This window comes from Dermochelys coriacea, chromosome 4, assembly GCF_009764565.3.
Source record: "Dermochelys coriacea isolate rDerCor1 chromosome 4, rDerCor1.pri.v4, whole genome shotgun sequence".
Taxonomy (NCBI): Eukaryota; Metazoa; Chordata; order Testudines; family Dermochelyidae; genus Dermochelys; species Dermochelys coriacea.
In genome coordinates, this window is record NC_050071.1 from 81,541,649 (window position 1) to 81,568,468 (window position 26,820).

The 26,820-nt window shown below is 40.0% G+C and overlaps 2 protein-coding genes across 9 annotated transcripts; both read right to left on the reverse strand.

The window, feature by feature from the left end:
* Positions 1–128: 128 nt before the first annotated feature.
* Positions 129–10,263, reverse strand: LOC119855268. Of its 6 annotated transcripts, XM_043513565.1 has the most exons (7): positions 9,688–10,263; positions 7,329–7,391; positions 5,005–5,124; positions 4,044–4,157; positions 2,178–2,759; positions 515–703; positions 129–279 (listed from the first exon to the last, which is right to left on the reverse strand). In XM_043513565.1, exons 1-6 carry the CDS (start codon positions 9,814–9,816, stop codon positions 677–679), a joined length of 1,035 nt encoding a protein of 344 aa, XP_043369500.1. In that variant the 5' UTR covers positions 9,817–10,263; the 3' UTR covers positions 129–279; positions 515–676. The 6 variants fall into 6 exon arrangements, with proteins under 6 accessions (XP_043369500.1, XP_043369501.1, XP_043369499.1 ...); XM_043513566.1 differs by lacking the exons at positions 129–279; positions 515–703 and adding an exon at positions 7,833–8,042 and having other exon boundaries at positions 1,303–2,759; positions 5,005–5,058; positions 9,688–9,792; XM_043513564.1 differs by lacking the exons at positions 129–279; positions 515–703 and adding an exon at positions 7,833–8,042 and having other exon boundaries at positions 1,303–2,759; positions 9,688–9,792.
* A 5,534-nt stretch (positions 10,264–15,797) lies between these two features.
* Positions 15,798–26,806, reverse strand: RWDD4 (RWD domain containing 4). 3 transcript variants are annotated; one of them, XM_038399436.2, is made up of 8 exons: positions 26,606–26,805; positions 25,418–25,498; positions 23,107–23,216; positions 22,859–23,003; positions 19,293–19,410; positions 18,800–18,849; positions 18,646–18,648; positions 15,798–17,367 (listed from the first exon to the last, which is right to left on the reverse strand). In XM_038399436.2, the coding sequence occupies exons 1-8, from the start codon at positions 26,627–26,629 to the stop codon at positions 17,335–17,337; spliced, it is 564 nt and encodes a 187-aa protein (XP_038255364.1). In that variant the 5' UTR covers positions 26,630–26,805; the 3' UTR covers positions 15,798–17,334. The 3 variants fall into 3 exon arrangements, with proteins under 3 accessions (XP_038255364.1, XP_038255365.1, XP_043369508.1); XM_038399437.2 differs by lacking the exon at positions 26,606–26,805 and adding an exon at positions 26,176–26,279; XM_043513573.1 differs by lacking the exon at positions 25,418–25,498 and having other exon boundaries at positions 26,606–26,806.
* Positions 26,807–26,820: the final 14 nt, after the last annotated feature.

Below are 26,820 nucleotides of genomic sequence, written 5' to 3' on the forward strand. Positions count from 1 at the left end.
TGGGGTGGGTCTCAACTGTCTTTTCTTTTGAGGACTTGTCAGTTCCCAGAAAATTTTTTTGTAACACCGGCCTGATTATCCTCTACCTGTTCTATTTTCTCAGTCAGAGCTGCCTCTTTTCATCCACCATGTAGTATGCCACTCAGCATATTCTGCTTTGGCTTTATTGCAACCAGTTTTATGCTTTCAATTGTGTCTTTAATTGTGTCTAAGTTTTCCTTTGATATGATTTCTTGGATGACAGGATTGTCATGCTTTTGTCCAATGAAAACCTGAAAACTAAACAATGAGAAAATAGGGTAAACAGCCATATAAAGGGGACACAATACAGCCCTGGTATACACTTTGTGCAAAAATCAAGGCATTAAGATTCCACAGGGTGTAACTCAGTGGAGTATTTACCAATTACCTCAGTACACTAGATCTGTAAGATGTGCATTGTTCAGAAAGTAAAATAAACCATCTCTAGAAAATATACTAGAAATTAATCATACCAAATTAAACTCAAACTTACAAAGAATGTTTGGTGTCCCAACTCCTGGCACTTCTTCAGCATTTTCAAGTGAAGTAAAACCATGTGGTGATCGCTGCTGACACCATCTTTTAGCCACCATCTTAGGTCCAGCATCCGAAAGTTGTAACTTCTTTCTTTACAGTAATTGTACAGACGAGGGCACTAATGCATTTCTTTCTGCCTTTGAATCTGGCTCAAAAAAACAAGCATACTGAGTCTAAATGGTTATATCGGTATAAAATACAGCTTTGCAGCATTTCATGCTAACGCAAAGATTTAAATGCGTCAATGGGATAAATATTTCTCAAATAAAAAAGAGATATTTAGAGATTATTTCATGGTTTGATATGCTTTTTCATTCATGACCAGATGGTACTACATATAATACAGTCACCTAAGGTGCACTGTTTATGATCAGTTTACCATCTGCACACATCTTCCCAATCACATTCTAGCTGTTTTGCTCATAGGGTGTTGTACACTGTAACTAAAGATTTAAACATTCCCAACCGTCTAGATGTTCACAATCCAGATGCAAATTTTGTAAGTAGCTCCTTTTTCTAAAATCGGACTTCCAAACCCCAAGACTATAGCACCCTTGAATGTTCGGATGAAAAGTTGAAGGCAAATTTTGGGAATAGATCACTATCTCTTTACATGCTGGGAACTGCACTTGCCTGAGGCACACGAACCTCACTGCAGATTTGTTCCTGTGTGCAACCTTTGAAAGCTTATGCTCTAATAAATTTGTTAGTCTCTAAGGTGCCACAAGTACTCCTTTTCTTTGTAGGATGGTTTCCCCTCCCATCTTTACATGCATTTTATTATTAGCATCTTTAAAAACTCTTTTATGTCATCTTTTAAGCGTATTAATATAAATACCAAAATGCAGAATGCTTGACAGCTGTATTTTTAAAGGGACATGGGAGAATTCACACCATTTATATAGACAGCCCAAATGCACAGTTACTGGAACCTCAACACCGTTAGGAAAAAGGAAATGTATCCAGACCTTTTTCTGAAGGGTTGGGTTGGGTTGGGTATGGCAGATTGGGAGTATTTTCGTGCTGACATGTGAAAATTTTATTGTGTGTTTCTTTGTTAATAGACTGACTTGTTCATACTCATTTGACGTTTCACATGCTAGGGTCCTGGAACTCATATTTAAATGTAAAAAAAAAAAAGTCTAGTGATGACTGACATTTCCACTAACACACACTTTTTTTTTTTCCCTAAATGATGTATATTTAGATAGCAAGTTTTTCAGGGCAGGTACCTGTCTTCCCATCTGCCATCCCATTTTACATGTGCATAGCACTTCATATGTTCAGAGCACTGTACAAACAATAACACATTAACCCCAGGAGAGAGACAGGTAGGTACATATTATTATTCTTACTTTACAGATGGGGAAACTGAGACAATAAATGAAGCAACTTGCTGTAGGCCAAACAGTGAGTCAAAGGCAGTCAGATTTAGAACAACCACCTCCTGATTCCAAGTCTTACACTCTTTCCCCCAAACTAGACTTCCTAGCAAAAGTGTGGGCATTATATAAATAGTGAATAATAATAATTAGCCCAGATGTGATACATGATAGTCCAGGAATCTCAGGGTGTGGGAGTGTCTGTGGTGGGAATGGGGATGGTTTCCAATTGCTTACTTGATAACCTCCGCAAATGTAGACCATAAAGACTTTCTTTCCAGCTGAATGTGGTATATTGATGTGTCCCCTAATTATAGTCCTGTCTGTGTCACTATCAGGAGGGTCCCGTTGTTTATCTTCTCCCAGATTAGCAGGCACCTCCCAGCTCCTCAGTAACAAAGGAGTAGAAGTCTTTGTTTTTTCAGCCCTGCTTGCAGACTGGGGCTCCATCTGAGCTGTACTTTGTGTTGAGGATTCACTGTAGACAGGTCTGTCTCCTCCATTATCCTGACTGGAATGCTCATTTTCAGCTAAAGCAACAGTTTCTAACAAAGCACTTTTCAATGCGTCTGTCATCGCTCTGTTGTCTCCCTTGTCATCACTAATCTTTGGGCTCTTCAAGCGAGGTATTTCATCCGTTCTCAGTGTTGGTAGGACCCAAATATTTACATTTACCCTTCTCTTCATTGCTGTCATGTGTCTTTTGAAGAATAATTCCTCTTCTGATAAACAGGTTTTCTCCTTCTGTTGAAATCCATTTGAAAGTGCACTGGAATTTGCATGGTGACTTCTAGCCTGATCTGCAGTTTTTTCTTTGGACTGAAGAGAAATAAAATTTTTACGTAAGAAACCTTACTGCAGCACCATGTCAAAATATGTACAGAGAAAATACTGCAACACAAATTCACACACAATTGTCACCAACTTCAGTGGGAATTACATATCTGTATGGACTGCAGGGGGTGAACTAGCGGCCCAGTGGTAGAGTTCAGCATTGTCATGTGAAAGACCTAAATTTTGAGTGTTCGTCTCTTGTGGGAGTGGTGCAGACAGCACATCAAACCTATGTACCAAAGGGAGAGCCTTGTGTTGCTAAATGGAAAACCCTCTAGACTCTCCCATTTTACTTCTTGTCTCTTACTACATCAAAGCTCCTGTTCCTCATCTGCAGGGTTCTACATAATCTCCCCCCCACAGAATAGTTGTTTTCATTTCCTTCTGCTTCCCATGTCATTGCCTACACTTTTCCTCAATCACCTTGCCTTTCTCTCCTCTTAGAGTCAGAGTTTAAGAGTAGAAGGCCTCCTTTGTAACCTCCTTTATATCACAGGCCACCAATATCTCCCAGCACCTGCATGCTAAACCCAACAACTGACATTAGACCAAAAAGTGTTACAGTCCACAGGAGACTGAACCATTATGTGCCACAGCTAGAGCCTGGCAGACCTGCCAACTCTCGTGAATTGAGAGACACGGTTTCTAAGTAAAATTAAGTCTGACTCATGATCTTGTGATAGAACTCTCAAATGTCAGGATTAGGGCTATCAAACGATTAAAATAATTAATCATGATTAATCACAGTTTTAATCGCACTATTAAATAATAAAATACCAATTTAAATTTATTAATATTTTGGATGCTTTTCTACATTTTCAAATATATTGATTTCAATTACAACACAGAATACAAAGTGTAGAGTGTTCACTTTAGATATTATTTTTGATTATTTTGTGCTTTCTCCTCTTCCACATCTCTTTTCCATACTCATGGGTATTAATCCTGTTAATCCCTCCTTGTATGGAAGAATGCAATGATATCAATAATTTGCCCACAAAGCATGGGAGGGAAGAAAAAGATACTGAGAAAATGCCCTACCCACGGACCTGTTGGAAAACTCCCTTCGCTACATGGGTTGGGGGAAGATCAAAAGAGCCGCAGCTGATGATCTCACTTCCTACACACTTTTTGGGCTTCCATCATTCCCCAACATAATCAGATGCAGCATGTCTTCATTTGAAACCTTACTGACACACATTTAAAGCAGAGCTCTACTTGTAAGTCTATGGCTGGACAATTGGTTCGATGTTTTTCACTGATTCTTACCCTCAGAGTAAAAGCCTCTGTATTTCCCAAGGCAGCTCGACTTTCATCCTCAAGTACTGCCTGACGTCCAACAGACTGCTTCAGCCTTCGAGCAAGGCAATGTTCCAAATGATGCTAGAAACATGCATAAGAGATGAAATAGCAAACTTTAATTTTCAGCTATTCCAAGCAATCTGAAAACAAGGGAAGTTAATACATACCTTTAAATGGGATTTCACTTGTATGTCCGTTTCTCTACTTATTTTTGTACTGGGTAATGCCAATGCCAATATTGTCTCTAGATATCACAAACTAAAATTAAGAGGTTCCTTAACAGTACATTTACACTTAATCCAGAAAGTTCTGTTGTTGTTTTTTAAGAAAAAACTTGAGAGGGTATATCCATAGCTAAAACCAACAAAATAGTCAATGAGTTAAATTCAAACGCTAGTTCAAGCCTCCTTCTGAAGAGTCACAATGTAAAGGTAATTTCTGAAGATTTGTAATAAGGTATCAGCTTTAACAAATGATCTTAAAATCATGATAATTGAGCCATTCCTGAGAAACCCATTTCTCAGATAAGAATATACAGGACTGCTAGATAACTAACACATTTTAAGGGCCAAATCCTGATTGCCTTACTTACATGAATAGTTCCACTGACATCAATATAAAGACTAGCATGAATAAGTGAACTATAGTATGGTTCACACTTCCTCTGGGGCTCACAATCCCCAGACTGAGACCTCTTGATCTACAGTAATGGAAATATTTACATGAGTAAAGCAAGCAAGACTGGGCCCTAACTATACTTTCTATTGCTTAATTGTGTTATTAGTTGGTACATTTCTTGAAATTCTACTATTTTAAATTGAGCAAGGAAGAAAACACATTCCTGCAGTTAAAATGTTTTCATTGTCTTTATTCGCTATTTTTCAGAAATACTTTACATTTGTTTCCGTAACTCAAGAAATTAACTCACCCCAGCACACTTAGAGCCGACAGCTTTGTACAGAGATTGCTGGGAACATGAAATCTGCGGGGAGAAGAACAATTCTTGAAGGGGTTTGGATGATGTCTGACTGTTCAAATTACTGTGCTGCTGAAAATACAGAGAAACTTTTTATTAAAAATTTAAAATTTTTCTCCAGACTTGAATTTTAGGGACACAATTTGGTTCATTGAGTTTGAATAAACTGTTATTATGGACCTTCTACTAAAGTAATAATTTCAGAGTATAACACAATTTGTCGAATGCCATGCATTTACGAACAGCAGGCAGGGGTTAAACTGATGGAGAAAAAGTAGAGGTACTCTTCAAATCTCTGTCTACAACCAAACTCTACCTACCAGAGATACAGTATGACACCACAATGAAACAAGTTGAAAAGTGATTGTTTAAATTGAGTGATTGGTATATCATCTTTCTCATTTATTTGTAGAGGAAAGCAGCTTTGTAATGTCTGATTACATATATCAGGGATGGCCAAACTTACTGACCCTCCGAGCTGCATATGATAATCTTCAGAAGTTCGAGAGCTGGGTCCACCTGCTGGGGCTCGGGGCTTCAGCCCTGCGGGGTGCACTTGCTGGGGATTGGGGTTTCAGCCCTGCTCCTGCTGAAGCCCCAAGCTCCAGCAAGTGCCTCCCGCAGGGCTGAAGACCCAAGACCCCCCTCCCCGCAAGGCAGAAGCCCCTAACTCCACCACCCTGCCACAGGGCAGAAGCCCTGAGCTCCCCACCCCCAGACTGGTAGATAGAAAATGGCAGGGGGAGAGGGGGCTCCGAGAGCTGCACTTTAACTGTAAAAGAGCCACTAGCGGTTCACAAACTGCAGTTTGGCCACCCCTGACATATATTATGTGGTGTACAAACTCCCACAAGGCCCAGAAGGGGATTAATTACAGCCTGTGTGATCATTCAGCTATACCTGAGGGGGGGGGTGTCAAGCTTGGAGGGAGGAATTAAAAGGGCTGAACAGGGCTCAGCTGGGGGCTAGTCAGGAAGGAGAGCAGATGGCTGGTGCTCTCTCTCTGTGAGAGACACCTGGCTGGAGTCAGGGAGCTGAGTTGGATGGCTAGCAGACAGAACTTCCCTGAAGGAAAGGTAAACCTGCAATGGGGAGCACCACACAGTTGTGAAGCAAAGCTGGGGAGCGTCTGCCCAGGGTTCTCTATGCTGGCAGAGAGGCTTTCAGGGAGAAGGAAGATTTCTGCAGGTTCAGGGACTGCCCTGTGAGGGGAGTGAATGGCTGAATGTGCCAAGGAGCTCTGCAGTGAGCTTAGGAAATATAGCGGTCCAAGGCAGCAATGGGTCCGTGCAGACAAACCTTGACTGCCTAATCAAGGGTCCCTGGACCAGAACCCAAAGGTGAGGAAGGAGTGGGATCATATGAGTATGTCTACACTACAGCTGGGCCCGAGCTTCCCAGCCCAGGTCAGCAGACTCATGGTAGCATGTGTGAGGCTCAAATTAATGCACCAAAAATAGCAGCGTGGACATTCTGGATTGGCCCCTCTAGACTAGGGTGTTGGTGGGCTTGACTGCCCAAGCTGCAATGGCCACAGTGCTATTTTTAGCACATAAGCTTGAGCCCCATGTACACTAGTGCAAGTTTGCCTACCTGGGCTGGGACACTCACTCCCAGTTGCAGTGTATACATACCCAAAGTGAACTGGCTAGTGAGGCACAAGAAAAAGCAGACCACCACAGCGGGCACCAATGAAGGTGAGCTTATTATGCCTGCCCAGCCACAAGAGGGCATACCAGCTGGTGAGTCACATTTTACACTCAAAAGAGCTGATCTTTCAGTGATCTGGGCCAGTATTCGGGCTGCTAGTCTGGAATTTGTGTGACCTTGGGTTCAATTTCTGCTCCCCCACAGATTGCCTGTATGGGCTAGTCACTTAACCTCTCGGTGTCTCAGTTCTCCATTTGAAATATGGGGCTAACAGTACTTCCTTACCTCACAGGGACATCATGATGATAAATACATTAAAGATGGTTTATGAGGCACTCAGAGACTATGGTAACAGGAGACATAAGTACCTATGAAAGATTTTAACTGAATGGGCCAAATTCCTTACTCAAGGCAAATACACAGCTCCCTTTCAAATCAGCTGAAGCCATCCGAGAATGTACCAAAGCAAAGCTTGGTCCAAAGAGTCAGACAACTTTTTCTTTGTGTTAATTTTAGTTACGCTTTAGTACCTATGCATAAAATTATGTTCTGGTTTATAGCCCTGGTAGGAGCATCACAAACTGCTTTTGGAGAGAGCCTGACAAATACATTATTCAAATACTTACACTTTTTGTGTTTTCCAGGGACTTCTTGGAAATTGAAGGGAAAGCAGTTGTTTCTTTATATCCCTGAAGGAAAACAGTACAATCTAAAATGTTATATCCCAACCTTGCAACATCGTATTCACCTGAGGCAAGTAAACTATTTTTTTTTCTCATCACTGTGATACAGCTGGGCAAGCAGATTTTGTGCCTGGTTTGGAAAACATTCATGTCCTTTTAACAAGCCTGATTTAACCACACTGATAGAATTTGTTCTTTTCTTAACTCTTGTGCAATAATGGGCTCACCTACTTTAGACTTTTAGCATAAATATGAACACATATATAAAATAAAACAATTACATTGTGGCAGTGAAAAGAAAGTTCTTAGCTAAGGCCCCTTCACTCAATGACTGATATAAATATGAAGGTTTCTGCATGTTAGAATTAATAAGAAGCATAAACTGAAAATATAATTAAAATATAAGTGATCAAGTATTCATATGAAAGCTGCTCAAATATTACTTACTCTGTGCTGAGGTTTCTGAGAAAAAATCTCCTTTGCATAAGCTGCCCACATGATGTTTTTGCAGATTTTTCAATACATTAACCTGACTAAATTATGAAAAAGGGGATGATGTTCCACTTCTTTGTGTATAGCCAGTTTCACTAGCTATTTTCAACTAGGAAACCACGCAGTTTCAGGCAAAACTCTCTTCTGAGCAGCTTCTTAAACACCCTCCAAGAAAATAAAAGTAGTAACAGGGTAATAGTAAAGGAAGCTGACAAAACACATTCAAGGTCCTCTCATTTAAATGAATGAATGTCAGAGTATTACAGCCTTTCAATGTTCCACATTCCTGAATTTTGCCCAGAAAACAAGAGCAACAGCACTTATTTCCAATGTGCCCATGAAATGGGGAGATGGTGTTGCCCTCTCATAGATTCTCCTCAAGCAGCAAAGAGAAAATATTCATCCATTTCCCCTCAAGTCCTTCTGATCCTTTAGGAGGTTGAGTTTACTAGTAGCTCTAGTCCATAGCAACGTCCCCTTGCTCTACCTGTTTGGGTGGTTTGTGCCTTCCACACACAAGGAGTTTCTCTTCTAATTATATCCACCCTTTCAATACACTCAGCTCATATGCAAACATTACTACTGCCAGGATTCATAACAAACCATTCAACAGCTCAACAAGAAAAAAACTTCTCCAGAAGGGGAGAGGCATTAGAAGACCAATATTTTATTGTACTACTCAATTCCACAAGTCCCCTTTCCCTCTGTGAGACAGATTTTTTTGGCTTTTGTTTTTCTGATAAAATATCTAAATAAAATATTTAGGACAATCTGTCTCTACTAGGTACATATAACGTGCCGGTCACCTCAGTATCTCAGCATCAAAACAGCTACAAATGTTTTATGCAATTGTTTCACAGAAGCATAATTAAAATGTAAAAAGAGGCAGAGCTTTTGTTCTTACTCCAGCTTTTAGAGTACAGTACAAAGTCGCCTCAGGCCACTAGTCAGCAAAGGTTCCATGGCCCTAAATGAGCTCTGTATCTGCAGACATTAGTCTACTCTGAGAGGAACAGTGATGTAAGCCAGAATTTAGCCTTATGACCATGAGCAGCACATGACTCCTGCGTCTGGGGAGGCTGGACATGAGTGCTGGAAGCTCCCTAGAAGGGGGGTGGAGGAAGGTGGGAAGAGGAATCGGTGCCCAGATCATGGCCCCACCCTCTACCCTAAGGCTCTGCCCATGGTTTACCCCCACTCCACCCCAGGCCCCGCTTGGTCTCCTCCCCCGAGGCCCGCCACTCATGCCTCTCCGCCCCATCCCTTAAGGGCCCCTTCCACCAAGGCCCCCAGCCTGCCCGCCACTTCTCTAAATCTAAAGTGAAAAACAGTGTCCCTGGTTACTGGGAGCTTGTTAAACCAGCATGCTCAGACTCTATATTGAAGTACATAACTACAAGCATCACTTGTGACTGTATTGCTTGAGTATCCTCATAGCACTGGGCAGACTTCCGTTCCAGCATGAACCGAGCACAGGGTAAAAGATAGTCCTATATTAGGACACAGACTAACTGGGAACAGTACCTTTTCCACTTGTTCCAAAAACCCATCCCAAGATATTGTATACTGTATCAACTGAGAAGACGTCTCCCAAATTAAGCTCTTAAATTGGCCTAATTGAGCATTTACACAAGCATATACATAAATTAGGTAATTAGATAGGTCTTCTCATATCACAAGCAGCTCACTTTAACACTGAATATTTGTAAACATTAAAATAAAGAAAATATCATCTTGGAACTGCCAACAATCAAAAATGTACAGAAGTTTAAGAAACACAAACACAATGTTTCTGATTTTAAAACAATACCTTTTTAACTCTTCCAGACCATTTGTAATTTCTGCTAATCAGGTCATTCCAGCACTTTTGAAAAACATGTGTTTTGATTTCTCTCCCTCCAGAGAAGTCTGCTGTATAAATTCTTGGAATAGGCTCCATATACTGAACTGTCCTTCAGCTAGTATCTTTCAATGACAGGTGAAGAGGTCACATGAGTTCTATTAGAATCTGTTTCAATATTTACAAAACATGCACATTAATTACAAACATTTAGTCATGTGTACTGGGATATATGTGACAACTTGCAGTGTGTGTGTTTGTTCTTAAAAAATCTGAGCTATTTTGAAAAAATATTTTTAAAAAAGTGAATTTTGTATTTGTAAAATGTATTAACCTGCTTACCCAATGTAGTATTTGCCCTGAGGAACTATATTCAACCCAATCCAGTAAACAACCTCATTCACTGCATGACCTTAGTTCATTTGCCTAGCACCATCCATCCCAAGCACTGCATGAGACAGGAATCCTCGTGGGGTGGGGGAAATAGTTTCTAATTACATGATCACATGCTATCATGGTGTACTTGCCCAAGAGGGCAACCTTCATTCTGGCATTTCCTCACTTTTGAGTGATTGACTTTGCAACCTTAGCACTAGATTTTTTTGTATGTGAGATTATATGGGATGTTATAAGGAAAAGATATAGGATGTGGGGGAAAGATGCAAACAAAACCATGGTGTAGATCAGTAGTTTAGCTGAAAACTTGTAGTACTCTTGTGCCAATATTCATTGGAGAAAAAAAATAAAACTAATACTACAACATCTTGTGAGGCAGCTACAGAGTACTTAGCCCACTGATGAAAATCTGATATGTTCCCCTTTGCTGTTATAACACCTCTTTGAGGTCAAGGGACCAACAATCTTCCAATTAGTAGAGACTAAACAGCTCCCTATGCTGGAGATTGTATCTCACTAGATGAAAATTTTTTTCACATTCTTATTTTCCTTGCAGGAAACCATAAAATGTATTATTGACACAAAGATACTTATTTCATTTAAACTAAAAGTCTACTTTTAAAAGTGAGTCTACACAAGATGTATCATAGGGCTTGTCTCTCAATGACACCATAACAGATACTTGGCTTATAAGAAAAAGATGATCTATTCTGAATGATATTCTGCAAACTCACCGTGAAAGTCATGTTGAACTCTGTCACTGATAATTACCAGTAATAGAGGCTGCAGACAAAATTATGCCCTCAGACACTTGCACAACCCTATTAGTCTCCAATAAAGTGATGCAGTTATAATTTGGCCTGCTGTCTCTGCCATATTTTCCAATGCTGTGACCTTATCAGCTCTCACAACCCAGGCAGCTTGGGATCCACACTCAGATGAGAGAGAAATCCAAATCTGTCAGAAATTTGGGGACTTGGACAAATTTGTGTATTAAGCACTTGACATCACATATGCTGCCAACATGGGTGCTCTTATACTATGATGATGTGCAGCACCAGTGTATAACCCCTAAGGTAGGGATCTCAAACTCAAAATCACCATTAGGGCCGCATCACTGAAACCTTTTCATACAACAATATAAAAGCTCCCCACCCCTCTGCCCCGCCTCTTCCCACCCCGTCTCTGCCCAAATTCCAACCCCTTCCCCAAAGTCCCCACCCCAACTCTGCCCCCTCCCTGCCCCTATTCCAACCCCTTCCCCAAATTCCTGCCCCTTCTCCATCTCCTCCCCTGAGCGCACCATGTCCCCGCTCCTCCCCCCTCCTTCCTGGAAAGTCCTAAGCACTGCCAAACATCTGTTTTGGCAGCAGGAAGTGCTGGGAGGTAGGCAGAGGAGTGGGGACACGGAGCACTGGGGGCAGGGGGTGAAAGGAGCTTGGCTGCCGGTGGAGTCAGTGCCTATGGTGGGCCATAGGAAATAACTCTGCAGGCCGCATGTTTGAGACCCCTGCTCTAAGGTATATGGGAGTTGTAGGAAGCCCTTTGAGTTTTACAAAGACCTTCTGAGCCAATCAGTGATTGGATTTAGACTGTCATGTGACCTGTTTTGGGCACTGGTACACAGTGGATGCAGTTTGTTGTTTCTGTCATCTTCATTAAATCTCTTAACATGCTTACCAGTGCCTCAGCCAAAATACTCCCTCTACCTGTTTTTATGAGACTTAAGGAGCATGTTGATGAGTGTGAGACTCTAGATTTTCAAACTGAAAAACTGACAGCTAGGATAGCCTATTTTGGTGCAGTCAGCGAGGCCAGCACAGGAGCATTTATAACAGTGGGAAGAGCAGTGTAAAAGGTGCCCACTTGTCCCTCTGCAGCCATGTAACACCCAGAACTCCCTTCACCACAAATCCTCCCCCGTTTCAAAACAAATCTGGAGCCATAATCTATAGAAAAGGAATGTTAGAATGGTAGGAAACAATATCTACGCTTCAATCTTTTGTCCCATCCCAACATCATCACTGAAGTTTCAGCTCCATAGCAGGAGGCCCAGCTTTTATTTTAAGATTCTGGAGCAATGCAGATTTATTGTCCTCATTCCTTCTGAGTGTTTTGTGCTATATTCTGTACATTTGTCTTTTGTTCATTTTCTACTCTAATCTCTTCTAATGCTCCCTTCTTCCATCCCTAATTCTCACACTTCTAATATTTAGTTACTTAACCTTTATACACTTTACATGGTGTACAAACATTTCCTCCTCACTTGCTCCGCTGCCTCTATTCACCCTCGTTTGGTTTTAGGGCTGGTCTACACTTGAAATTTATATTGACATAGTTACATGGCTCAGAGGTGTACAAATCTCCCATGTCTTAGTGCTGTAGCTATGCTAAACTAACTCCCGCTGTAGACACAGCTAGGTTGAGAAAAGAATGATTCTGTTGACCTAGTGACCAGGTTTCCCATCCTCCTGTGTCTCTCCAAATGCTAATGTGAGAAGCATGGGCACAATCACTACCTGAATGTGGTGGTGATGCAGCTGAGTTCCTACAGGCTTGCCAGCAACACTACTACTTCCTGAAATCAGAGGTAAGGCTCTGAATTTGACTAACCTGCAATAATTCTGCTTCTTGGCAGCTAGTGCACGTAATCTGGCTATACAGTTCACAAAAATCCAGGACAAAACATGTATAACTGACAGGAACATCCAGACAGATCCTGACAAAGTGGATGTTCTGGGTTTGTCGAGACACAATCATCCCAAAGCAAAGGATATAGATGAGCTGTGCAGCTGCCTGCTGCCATGGAGAGGCTGGGAAGTGCACCTAGCAATGTTGATGAAGGGAAAGGGACATAGCAGAGAAGGGGAAAAAATGTGACCTGATGCTGAGATGTTTTGCTTATTTTTCTAGATAGAAAATGCAGTAAGTTTTAATGTATAAAACTCTGTTCCCATTTTAGTGTGCATCAGTTAAAATAACTTCACCTAGTACTAGGGGATAAATGGAATTATTCTAAAAGAATATCATGGACAAAGGTGGCTCACCAAGCAAGATACTAGAATAGGGATGCATTTTAGTGTTCAGAAAACAATTTTTATTTGAAGTATTTTTTCTCTAACACTCAAATATGGTACTAAAAAGATAAAAGACAAAAACAAAATCCAACCCCAACCCTTCCACCCAAGAGAATGAATCTATCAAATTTCCGCTCTTCAAAGCATTATAAAATGAAGAGGAGGAATCAAAATTTGGTTTAAAGTGTGGTTGTGGCAATACGTATCTTGCCTAAAAAAGTAAAAACAACTATCGTGCATAGTTTCTATTAAGGAAAGAGTACTGGTAAAAGAAATATGTACAAGAATCCAAGTAACTGCTTTTTATAGTCCATATTTTACTAAGTTGTAAAGACTTTTTAATATTGCTTTCAACTGTGCTCTGTATGTCACAAAACTACATAAATCCACTCTTTCCTCTTCATTCCATCTGATAAAACCCTCATCGGAGCTTTTGATCATTCTGCACATTGGATATTGCAACTTCTTTTCTCTGGCATTCCTCACTCATCCTCCTCTTTCACTCCACTGCAAAAAAAAAAAAAAACCACTCCAACTTTACCAGATATTATGGCCCTACACTCAAGAAACCATTACCCCAGCAAATTCTCAGGTTGCATGACCACCCTATTCCTGCTGCCAGTAATGCTACTGGGTTACCAAGTGTCTTAAAGATACTCTTCCTTCAACAAGGTTTTAGTTCAGCTTCCAGTAGCAGAGATCCCTTACTTTCAGTGACTATCTTTCCAGCAGGAGGTACCAGAGCTTCTTTTTCTGTTATAAAAGTTTAGTTCTTGTATAATACATTTTCCTTCCCCCTCCCTCCAAGCCCTATGATAAACCATTTTCTATTAGAACAAACAACATTACCTTTCCAGCTCCCCCAAGAAACCAGCAAGTGTACAAGACTGAATTGTTCCTTATCCAGATTGTCTTGGAGACAGGCTTGCTACATCTACTAAATTAGTAGAAAGAATAGAGTTGGAAGATAGGTTGTTTTGCAGTCACAATCTCCTTGGGATATGAAATGCCAGGATGACTTCAGAATGGCCCACACCCTAGAAGCCAGCCCAGAGCCACGTGCTCTACTACACTTCCTTTCCTATTGCTGCACAGAAAGGCAAGTAAGAGGCAGGAGGTGGTTCCAGTTTGTCCCCCCGCCTCCCCACAACTGATCTATTCAGATAAATTGTCATGGTTACTAAATTCATACACCAAGGAAACGAACAGCATGCTCAGGGAGCTTTTGAATAAAAAAAGCCAAATCCCATTTGAGCCTGGGAGAGATTAAAGTTGCAGTGTTTTTTTTCCTCCTCTGAAATATACCAGCCCAACTAAGGGACCTTTTCCTAAGGTTTATTGCCTTCCTGGTGTCCTTAGCTTGATTTCTTATACAAAAGTATTAGTTTAAGAAGCCATCCAATATATTTAACAAACTAAATACTTATGGCTGCAAACACTTAGCTTTCTCCAGATGATGTTATCTTATCTAGTTTATTTAAATTTTTGATAACTGTGGTTCAAAACTGAAAAACCACATTTTCTGATGATTAAAATTCCATCAGAACTAGTGGTTGGTGGTTCCTTTATTAAAAGACCCTGCACATTCAAATCCTGTTCACTTTTGGTTTGCACTGACCTATATATCATTGCAATACAAAGTACAACACCTTAAATCATTATTTGAACAGGGACTTGTCAGATCTCACTCTTTTATAGGTCTCCTGGACCTCCCTCTCTTCAGAAGAGCTTGTAAGCAGAGAGCAATGACTTCCAGCAGACTTTTCTTCTACAGACTTAATGGTGTTTCATACCACTGCTTTTTCAGAAGAAAATACAACTGTAATTTTAAGTGAATTAATCCACCCCCTTGGAGAGTGTGTGTGCTTGTAAGTAGTTTGTTGGAATTTGCAACTGCATTCATGTTTGCAGTTTATAAGCCCTCTAGTGGCATATCAATAACCTATACCTTCCAATAATCAAACAAGCCCATTGGCTGAAAACGTAAAGTTAATTTATGCGACTGTCTTTACAGGGGACCTCTCTACTACTTGGCTGCTCAGAGACATGACTCAGCACAAGTCTTCTAGAGGCACCCTGTCTGCATACTTAATTCTAAATGCTGTGATTATTACATGCAACAGGGAGCACTTTTTAAATGAACTGTGGTGGCTGCATGCATACTTTGAGCATGACATGCAGCTCAGCAAATGTGTATCTAATTGCTGCACACCCAAAAGTGACAGACCAAGTGCCAAAGAAGGGAACTGCAACAATTATCCTGAAAAGTATACAGTGCACATACTGAAGAAAAAAGGTTTCAGAGTAGCAGCCGTGTTAGTCTGTATTCGCAAAAAGAAAAGGAGTACTTCCGGCACCTTAGAGACTAACAAATTTATTAGAGCATAAGCTTTCGTGAGCTACAGCTCAAATGAGCTGTAGCTCACGAAAGCTTATGCTCTAATAAATTTGTTAGTCTCTAAGGTGCCGGAAGTACTCCTTTTCTTTTTGAAGAAAAAAGGATTCTCTTGACAACTAAGAATCTTTCTTCATAATGGGAGGAATTTGATGCAAACCTAAATATACAACTGTATGCATAAGTCATTATGCAAGAAGCCTCACACCATGGCAGATAAATAGCATTTATTAAGATCAAAATCTCAAATATTAAATGACATTAAGGCATTTAGTATTCAGTTACCGTTTATAGTACAGTAAAGAGGATTTTTTTTCTTTGATACAAGACAAACCTGTACAAAAAATGTTTTCCAACATGGGAGAGTGGCTTGTTTTTTTTCCCAGCGTCCCCTAATTCATACAATAAAATCCTCATGGTAAACTACTGATTATCCAATGGAAAAAGCCAACAAGTCATAATATTCAGAAAGTCACTATCAGTAAGACAGCTCCACGCAAACACCCTGATCTCCTGTAAAGATATACATGAGGAGGACTACAACAGACGCACACCGGGCTGAACTGAGAACACGTACTGGTATTGTAACTGCTTGTTCTTTCACTGAATTTGTCTAGACTAGGTGTGTGGTCCTTTTTGCACTAGTATTTACAAGCGTTGCATGTTGCTACCTTCTCTACCCTTAACTTTGAGCTAGTTAGTCAAAAATCACAGAGCCAGAAGCTTGCTCTGATTTCAGGCAATAGTGTTATTAGCAAGCCTACAGAAACTCAGCTGTATCACCACCACATGCAAACTGTTTAACTCTAGTTAAAACAGGACCAAAAGCTTCAGGCTTTGTCTACACGAGCACTTCTGCTGGTAAAACTTTTGTTGGGTCAGGAAAGTGGAATAAAACCCAAACCCTTGACCAACATAAGTTTCACCAACAAAAGCACCAGTGTGGATAGCGCTATGTCTGTGGGATACTCTCCTGCCAACATAGCTACCGCCGCTCGTTAGTAGTGAGTTAATTATGCCAGCAGGAGAGCTCTCTCCCATCATAGAGCGGCTATGCTCTTACAGCAGTGGTACAGCTGTGCCGCTATAAGGTCAGTAGTGTAGACATAGCTCTCTCCTGACGACAAAGAGCAGCTACACTGCTTACCTTACAACAGCGCGGCTGTCGCAGCACAGCCATACTGTTGTAAGGTGTGCAATGTAGACATAGCCTAGGTCTAGACAAATCCTTTGATATAATTGTGTTGTTCCCTTTCTGCATTTGCAGAGGAACAAATCAAGAAGGCTTTGTTTAAAGGGAGTTTATTTTAAATGAACTATGCTGTCAAGTGATTATCCACTTTTAATATTTGTATTCCATTGGAATAAGAACTTCAGGAAATGGTCACAATATCAGAGGATTCACTAACAGAATTTTACTATATTCTTACTGTAGAGCAAAACAATATATATTAACACTGCATATTTCACTATTCTTTTCAGCATTCAACAGTTAGAAACTAAATAGGCTTTCTAAAAGTTCAATATAGAAATGTCGCACTTATCTTCCCTTTAAGGCAAGTTTTTGTTTGTGAAGAAAAATGTAATACCAGAATAATCTCTGGATAAACATCTGTGCTCACGTTTAATAGTTAGGAAACTGTCCTTTCATAAAATGTTCCACTCTGACAAGAGGAAAAAGCTATTGAGAAAGATGTTGACCCAAATTGCACTGTATTAAAAGATGAAGTTTCCTTGTATCAAAGTCCATTATTCATCATCTTTAGAACCCGTTTTGCTTAACTATAAAAGACAAAGAAAAAAAAGTGTTCAGACGTATTGCATTTATTAGGAATTAAGAACTATATATTTCTATTTTACACTACATACAGGCCTATTCAGTTAGCACAAACTCATCAACGTAATGCATTAAAAAGTTCAAATGACTCATAAAACTAATAGTTTATTGCTTATACATTTGACTCAGTCATCTGAATTTAAGACTGTGCTTTCCCATTTTTATCAACTATTTTACATCCAAAACATAGTATATTCTACAACTGTAGAATCTTAGAACCAGTGTAGTTAATCTAAGAACCAGTTTAAGCTTCATTAAAGACATTAGCTGAATTTATTAATGTTTCCATTTAATAAGAAAAGGCTGATACCAGTCCACAAACACATTTTGGAAAGTCAAACAGATGCAGTTCTTAAAAGTATCCCACACATTTCTGCAACAAATTGTCATGAGTGGATTATTTAGAGTTTAAAAACCTTGACAAGGCCCATTTGCTGCAGTTTCAACACTATGCTCTGAGGTATGCTGACAATAGGTCATATCAGTGTTCAATCAAATGTTTTGTTATAAAGTAGAACTTGTTAAAAATAGCAATGTTAATTTTATATTCCAGCAGAAGAATGGTGGAAATGGCAAATGGAGGACCTAACAGACCAATATTGTCTGTTTCCTTGTACTCCCCATTCTGTCTGTATCCATCTATCTCTTGCCTTAGTTAGATTATAAGCTCTTTAGGGTAGGGACTATTTTTTGTTCTGTTAGTACATCCCCTAGCACAGTGGGATCCTGATCCTAGATGCTCCAGTAGTACAAATCAATAATTGATAAGTGGGCTGAGGAAAAGTTCTTTGTGGGGAGAGGAAGGCAGAAGGTGCAGGCATGCAGGAGACAATGTGTGGCTACTGCTTAGGAGAAACACAGTTGCTGAAGTGGCTCCTTGCTTCTACTCATCCCGGTCCCTGAAAATCCTGGCTGCATCTCTGTTAGTTGCCCATGTGAAGTCAGCACATTCAGTGCATTCTGGAATTCACAGCTAAATTACATACTGAAAGTTCTCACCTCAAAAACTTCATTTGAAATGTTCAAAAGATAAACCCTGAGTTTAAAGGAAGAATGTAAGCCAGTTAATGCTTTCACATTGGCTATATCTTAAGTTTCAGAAGAAATATGTATTTTTAAAGTCTTAAGGAATTATCCTTAGGCTCTATAGAGAAATGGGTAACCATAATCACTAATTCTTGCAGATTTTTTTAAAACGATTTCTAAAACTTGAAAATACTTACATGCTGGATGTATACAGAAAATCAGACACCACAGTCAAATCCAAATGTTAGGAAAAAAAGCAAAAAGACAGATTAAATATAATTTATCATCATTACATCTGCAGAAAAACAATGTTCTTATGCAATAATTTCACAGTTGTAACAGTCATGTTACCTTAATTACATCCACCCAGTTCCATCCTCGAGGAAGCTCCCCTTTGTGATCTATAGAAGAAGCAGTGTTTATTTTCAGCTCTCAGACTACAACAGCTAGACTCTAGCAAGATGTCATATCTTTAAAAGCTGAACTCTCATATTACTGATCTGGCCAACACAATATCCAACAAGAGAATGCATGGAAAGCAAGGAACTCACAGTACTAACGTGAGGCAGATGTAGTGTGCAACTCTGTGCAAACTTCCCCAGTCAGGAATTGAGGTGAATAAGCAGAGCTAACTGCCATATCACTGCTATGCCAGTCAGTTTTTGCTTCATGCTGCTGTCACTGGTGAAAAATTGTTTGGTAGCTTTATGAGCTAAGCAAGTGAAAACTGGGGTGAGACCCAATTCATTCTCACTCGTGACCCAACGTGTATCTGAACCTGTCTTTGAAGGTACAAAACTATCCTGAACACACTGCACCATTTTCAAGACTATATTGCACAAACCTGTTTTGTCTGCCAGCTTTCGTTTCTGGGTTTTGGACAACTGCTCCTTTTTGTGTCTTTTCTTACTTGATGGGGCTATTTCGTGAGTTCCAATTGAGATGTTATTACCTACAGATGTCTGAGAAAAATAAAAAGTATAATTTAAATGCCTCTCCAACAGTGACTGAGTTGGCAATTGATATCTAGGTATCACCCTGATGGGTAAACTACAAATGTTTGATTTCTTATTGAGACCTCCCAAATGTTTTAAATTATATTAGTACTGAAAGATGCCTGTGCTTTTTCACACAACAACCATGATCACAGTTCTCAACAATAATTTAAAAGTAGTACTAATATTTCTTATGTGCTTACTGTGGTAGCTAGAGTAATTACTTCCATAACCCCTGCAACTGCATATATCCTGACTATCGCTTAGTGGGGATAAAAGTGGTTCCCTATTGGTGTTGCTAGGATCACTCACCAGTTTAAAAGATCAGTGAAATGAGTTAGAAGTGTGGATCGGACTCCCTACATGCTCATATAATTCTTTATTCACAGCACAAATATACGATGCCACAAGGGCTATTTATAATGCTGCTTGTATAGTAGAGCCAAAATGGAAAGGCAGAGAGAGTCCACAGAAGGAACCTGTGTGATTCTAGCATTGAAAGACAGTATGATTGTACAATCCTTTCCAAGGAAGGTTTCAGTAATGTGTTTGAGCAAAACACTGTCACTTTAAGCAGAGCTAAAATTTCAGTTTCAAAGTCAAACATGAACTAACTCTGCAAAAACTAACTTTCAACTAACTTGGTCAGCTTATTTTCAAACTGAGGGCAGGTCTACACTGAACACTGCATCGGCACAGCTACACTGATGCAACACTTTAATGAAGATGTTCTATGCTGATGGGAAGAGAGCTCTTCCATCTGCATAGTAATCTACCTTCCTGAGAGGCAATAGCAATGTTGATGGGAGAAGCTCTTTCTCTGAGAAGCTCTCTCTTTTTTCAGCACTGTCTATTCCAGAAGTTAGGTCAGTATAACTGTGTCACTCGGAGTGTGGATTTTTCATACCCTTGAATGACTTAGTTATACCAATGTAAGGCTTTGTCTACAAAAAGGCGCCCCACTGAATGACAAAGCTTTTTTTGACTGAAAGCTCTGGTGTGGACAGCACTTCATTGGTGGGAGCTGCACTTCCAGCAATGAAGCTAACACCCCTGGTTGGAGGTGGTTTTATTTTGTTGGTGACTACACAACGCACCTTACAGTGCTGCAGCGGCAGAGCCGCACCATTGTAAGCACCATAGCCTAAGGGCTTGTCTACACTACTGGCCGGATCGATGGGCAGCAACTCATCCAGCAGGGGGTTGATTTATCGTGTCTAGTATAGACGCGATAAATCGACTGCTGATCACTCTAACATCGACTCCGGTACTCCACCTCAACGAGAAGGGCAAGGGGAATCTGGCTTTAAGATTCTACTCGATAAGTTTATGGAGGAGATGATATGATGGGATAATGTGATTTTGGTAATTAATTGATCTTTAAATATTCAGGATAAATAGGCCTAATCCCCTGAGATGGGATATTAGATGGATGGGATCTGAGTTACCCAGGAAAGAATTTTCTATAGTATCTGGCTGGTGAATCTTGCCCATATGCTCAGGGTTTAGCTGATTCCTTCCCAACCCCAAATATGGCAATTTTCCTCCAGGGCAGATTGGAAGAGGCCCTGGAGGTTTTTCGCCTTCCTCTGTAGCATGGGGCACGGGTCACTTGAGGGAGGATTCTCTGCTCCTTGAAGTCTTTAAACCACGATTTGAGGACTTCAATAGCTCAGACATAGGTGAGGTTTTTCGTAGGAGTGGGTGGGTGAGATTCTGTGGCCTGCGTTGTGCAGGAGGTCGGACTAGATGATCAGAACGGTCCCTTCTGACCTTAGTATCTATGAATCGACAGGAGACACACCACAGCTAAGACACCGTAGTAAGTAGATTTAAGTATGTCTCCTTCAACTACATTATTCACATAGCTGAAGTTGTGTAATTTAGATCGATCCCCAATCCCATAGTATAGACCAGTCCTTAGTCTGTAGTGTAAACTTTTGAGTTTGAACGCTGTTAAATTCAAGACTCTTGGGATGCCTAAAAACAAAGGCCCTTTTTTTTTTTTTTAAAAAAAACAAACAAAGAGTACATTTACTGCTCATCAAGAAGAAAACAGATTGACAGTCATGGAGCGTGAACTCTTATTAAACACACAAAAAAACCCCTCAGATACAGTACAGGACAAAAGCACCATTTAGTTCTCATGCCCATTTGATCCTTGGCCCCTTCAGTAAGGTGGATAAAAAGATCTGAGTTACTTTCAGAAGGTGGTAGTTGTATTTCCAATATTGACACTTTTCCAAAAGGAACCAGCATGAGACCACCAATTCGCTATATTCTGGCCACTACTAAAATATGTGGATTTAAATCTAGTCATCTAGCAGCTAAGGTTCAATATCTTATAACCACTACCATTAGCCATTCGTCCCAGTCTCAAACCTTTCCTACCTACATTTAGCTCCTTGCTTTCCCAGGCCCTCTACAGAGAAAAACTACATCAATGGGGGCCCAAGCCTAGAGGCTTCTCTAATACAAAAGAGAATAACAGCGAGCATGGAAAATTTGAATAGGAGGCAGGATAATATGAAGGATAAAGCTTCAAATTTTTCTGGCTCAAGTGGAAGCTCTCAGGAGTCAGAACACCTATGACAGGATAATTCTAACGTAGTTCTGAACAAAACGTATAGATGAAACAGATAAAAAAGTGGTGCATAAGTGCTTTCTAGAAACACTTTCAAGTTCCCCACTCCAGGTGAAATGCTGCTTTAACAGATCAGGTTAAAAGTGAAGGTCCCCACTCAAGCCAGCTTGATGGAATCACTTTGAGCAGAGTTAATGTGCTTGGCATGTGCTTCATGTTCTAAACTACTGAGCCATTTAAAGTAGAATCAAGAAGTGTCATCTAACAATTTAATATTTTTATTTCCATCACTAAATAATTTTTCATTGATTGTAACTGATTGGTTGTGTCTGCTATTCCTTCCCTCACTCTTCTCGTCAAATATTTAATTGTTCAGAGCACAAGCATAGCTTATCCATTCTAGATGCTTCATGCTGCAAGTCAAAACCCACATCGGCTCTCATTAACTGTGTCTTGCACTAGTTCTGTAGCCACCACTGGATATCAGTTGACTTTCTTAGATTAGGGAGTGTTTCTAAACACTGTTTCTCTCTCATTTCTCTTCCAGAAACTTTTTGGTAAGGTGGCTGAACACCAAGTAAACGTCCAGGTTACAGCCACAGAGCCATGCTACACTTCTTTTCATCTACTTTTTTCTAGCCACTATCTTGGTGACATAGCATACTGGCTTGCACCTCATAGACATGCTCCAGAAGTTTTCTGTAGCAATGTGAGGTGTTTAAATATATAGTAACGAAACAGTCTATTCCCTTTGTTGTATTAAAAAAAGTTCATATTTAGATAAACTATTTATAAAACTAAAATAGATCAAAACGCAAGTTATGGACTTACCACAATATGAACAGGTTGATTTTCCATGAACAATTCTTTATTATCTTTGGCATATTCAAAAAGTGTGTATGTCATGGCAGTTCCAAGATTAACTTCAACTTCTTCCATTAATTTATCCAATATACTTTGTTTTATAGCTAAAGATCTAAAAGAGACCATAAAATTGAATTACAGGCCCAAAGAATTCAAGAATTTTGTAAGAGAAAGACCACATGTAAAATGAAAGAGGAAGTAATTGAAATACTTACATGGTGTTGTTGAAGAAAGCATTCATGGATATGTTTGGAGCTGTCTGTGGGTATGTTTCTGGCCATGAAATTTCTATTAGGAAGGCTTTGGGATCGCCATTTTCACCTATCTGAAAGGAGATAAAACACTTTAAAATGGGAAGCCTCAGTCTGTTATCAAGCCTTAGAGACAAGGTGGGCGAGGTAATGTCTTTTTATTGTACCAACTCCTGTTGAGGAGAGAGACAAGCTTTCCAACTGACACAGAAGCTCTTCCTCTCAGAACTGAAAAAGAGCTTCTGTGTAGGTCAAAAGCTTGTCTCTCTCATCAACAGGAGTTCGTGCAATAAAAGATATTACCTCACCCACCTTGCCTCTCTAATATCCTGGGACCAACACAGATACAAAAACACTGCATCAAACCTTAGTATCATTTAGTATGTGAATCTTTCAATTGACTTTGTTTACCCAGGTTATTTTTAAGGCTACAGTAACCAACCATCAAACTATGCTTGAAAAAACATTACTGATAGTCATTTTAAATTTAGATATACAATAGTATAACCTGTACTCCTCAAACTTTTGACAAAACTCAATAGATGTTTAAAATTTCTATAAAAAGGCTTGCGCAAATTTAAGCATTTTCTGTCAGTGTTTGCAATCCAAATATTTTAGCATTCTACATGAGAACCAGAAAATGAAACTTGCTTTCTCTTCACTGTCTACTCTAAATAAAAACCAAGCAGCATAATGCTGGGGAAAAAACATACGTTTTAGTGACCTTTGATGTCATAAGTAATAGGTAAGATTTTCAAGACTTATTAAATTGCAATAATTGTCTCTAGGGATGGGAGGCAATAAAGAAACTAACAACTAAGCTAATAAAAGTTGTTTACCTAAACCCGTCATACTCAGGCAACTCCTAAGGGAAAGCCTTGTCCACATTTAAAGCTTGCATTACTTTAACTAAAGGCGTCATTTAAAACAGATTAATTAAACCTGCATAAATCCTTCTGTGGCCACTTATTTCAGTTTCTGTGGTATATTCCTATACATGCTCCCACAGGGGTTTTCACTGGCCTAACTATATTGATTTAAAAGCACCAAGTAAAAGTGTGAATTTTTTTTTTCTTGTGGACAAGGCCTATTCTTTGCAGAGCATGCTGCAAGGCTAACTCTGGCTTTGTTGGATCTATGTGGAAGGAGCAAGAGAAGGTACAGAAAAGATAAGGTAAAGAGGATTGTGAGCAGCAGGAACCTAATATACTCAATATTAAATATAGTTTATGTTTACATTGACTCAGTTTCAAATTTCTTCATAAGTTTCAGAGTAGCAGCCGTGTTAGTCTGTATTCGCAAAAAGAAAAGGAGTACTTGTGGCACCTTAGAGACTAACAAATTTATTTGAGCATAAGCTTTCATGAGCTACGATGAAGTGAGCTGTAGCTCACAAAAGCTTATGCTCAAATAAATCTGTTAGTCTCTAAGGTGCCACAAGTACTCCTTTTCTTTTTGCAAATTTCTTCATAGTAAGCTTTTCCGGAGTGATGTGTTGCATGTTGCCACTATTTGAGAAATCTTTGTCATGTCTTCTTTTGGTCTTATTTTATAATTAACTAATCAATGTGCTGGGCAGTACACTAACTGTGTTCAAGAGAACAGCAGACTAATCCTTTTAACTCTATTCCACTGACTTTCTACCTAATGAACAGTATAGCCAGATCTAATGCTGTCAAATTATTCTTTCTATTATAATGGATTAGTTTTCTTTGCCTTTCAGTAAAGATTCAGCAACATTATTGCATTCACTTGACACTTTTAGTTTTGAAAGTTACACAAGATTTTTTTTTTTTTAAATACCTTGTGTGTCATAATAATTAGCGAAGGACCCAAACCTGCAAACACTTACAGACATACTTAACTATACTCTTGTGAGGAAAGTCAGCAGGACTATTCATGTGAATAAAATGAAAAATCTGTTTTTGCAGGACTGCAGCATAAGTTATTTACTTAGTCCATCTGTATTAGTTCCTTACAAGTTCAATTACAGTTGTTCATGTTTTTTCATGACAAGTTGTACTTAGCTTGTTTCTCTATTACTACTGATAATTGCTATTGTGATGTTTGCTTCTGTTCAAAAAGGTAACTATCATTACATTTAAGTTTCTCAGGGCAAGTTATTTTGAAATTATGTAAAAAGGTACTTAGTGCCTTTATTGCTAAGTAGGTGAATACCATCTGTTTCAAGAAAATGCTTTGTAATGGACAATGTGCAGAATAACTTTAAATGAATGATGTATTACATCTAATTTAAAGCTTCATGTGGTCTTACCCTATACTGAAAGGAAACAGGACTAAGTTCTTTGAAACACTCATCTCCTTCATAAATAGAACGCAATGCTTCTAGCTCCATCTGAAAAGAATGGATGGAGAAAAAGATTAGCAATTTCAATCCAATACTGAACTTTGTATAAACAGATGAGTGCCAGCATAATATACAGAAATCCACATTTTGTTTTTCATTAAAAAAATAATGAATTAAAATTTAGGCATCAATTGGTCTAGATATCTTGTCTGATAGTTCTATAATCCTATTTTAGGTTAGTGGAATGTGAGTTCAGCAAACCTGGCATGCTAGTCTGAATTCAATTTACTTTCTACATTCCCCATCTTGGCACATTTTACTGAACTCTAGAAGCCTGCTTTTTTAAAAAAGCAAAAAACTTTATTTTTAACTTCCCCAAGAAAATACCAACCATCTGTTTCAAGAATGTTTCCATCCTCTCCATATTACTTTCTACAAAACTACAAGAAAGGGATTTTATAAGTGAGAAGGGCCCAGAATACCTATTAACCCCCACGTAACTATCAGAGAATGACTTTCTATATGGTATTTGCCATTAACAAAATATAACATGCTGTGGGCTGAATTAATACTTTCACATACGATATGCACATTGCATATGATCAATGCATTAAAATATTTAAGACTTTACCAAGTGCAAAGATAACTATATAGGACTATGCCACCCAGGAAACAACTGGATTGACGTGGCATTCAGTTAAAAGTGCAAATGCTCTGAAGCTGACCTGAAGTCTCCCAGACAGACTCCTCGTGTAAAAAAAGAGTAAGGAAAAGCGCACGCCAGAACTCTTGAGGTTACTAGTAGAGGACGCCGTCGGCTGACTCTTTTTGCAGCGTGTTAGCTAAAACGCTGGGCGCAGACAGGTGTGCTTTCTGCTAAGGTTACTGATTTATTTTTGCATCATCTTTCCCAAGTCAGGTTTTAAAAAATAACCCGTGATCCCGGGAGGAGCGGTCAGCGCCGCGATGGGCCGAGCAGGGCGGGCCGGAGACCGCGGGGCGAGGGGGCAGCCTCCGACCCGCAACAGCCCACCCCGTTCCCTGGCCAGGCAGGGCGGGCAAGAGCCCCGGAGACACACCCCCCCCCCCCCCGCCCCGAGCGCGGTGAGGCTGAGCGGCAGCTGCCGCCGCGGAGAAGCGGGGTCGGTGTCTCACCTCCTGGTCCTCGTTCGCCGCCATGGCCCCGGGCCGGCAGCCCCAGCCCCCGCCCCAGCCCAGGGATTCTCACAGAGCGCAGCAACCGGTACCCGACTCAGGAACCGCACGCGAACACACCGCGCATGCGCAGTCGACCGTCCCACGACCCTCACTGGTTCCCCGAGCCACGCCGGGGCTGCTGTGTTGACTACCTATCTTGCGCTATGATTGGG

Bases quoted from the DNA above. Each gene is read 5' to 3' on its own strand.
- RWDD4 (XM_038399436.2), bottom strand. From the start codon at position 26,629: ATGGCGGCGAACGAGGACCAGGAG. The intron at 23,217-25,417 runs GTAAGACCACAT...ATCTCCTTTCAG, and splicing joins CTGTTTCCTTTCAGTATAGG to ATAGGTGAAAATGGCGATCC. The intron at 18,850-19,292 runs GTTTGTGCAATA...CTTCTTCTATAG, and splicing joins AAAGCTGGCAGACAAAACAG to ATCACAAAGGGGAGCTTCCT.
- LOC119855268 (XM_043513562.1), bottom strand. From the start codon at position 9,816: ATGGAGCCTATTCCAAGAATTTATACAGCAGACTTCTCTGGAGGGAGA. The intron at 7,392-9,687 runs GTATTGTTTTAA...GTTTTCCTTCAG, and splicing joins GGTCTGGAAGAGTTAAAAAG to GGATATAAAGAAACAACTGC. The intron at 5,125-7,328 runs GTAAGTATTTGA...CTGTATTTTCAG, and splicing joins CCCTGGAAAACACAAAAAGT to CAGCACAGTAATTTGAACAG.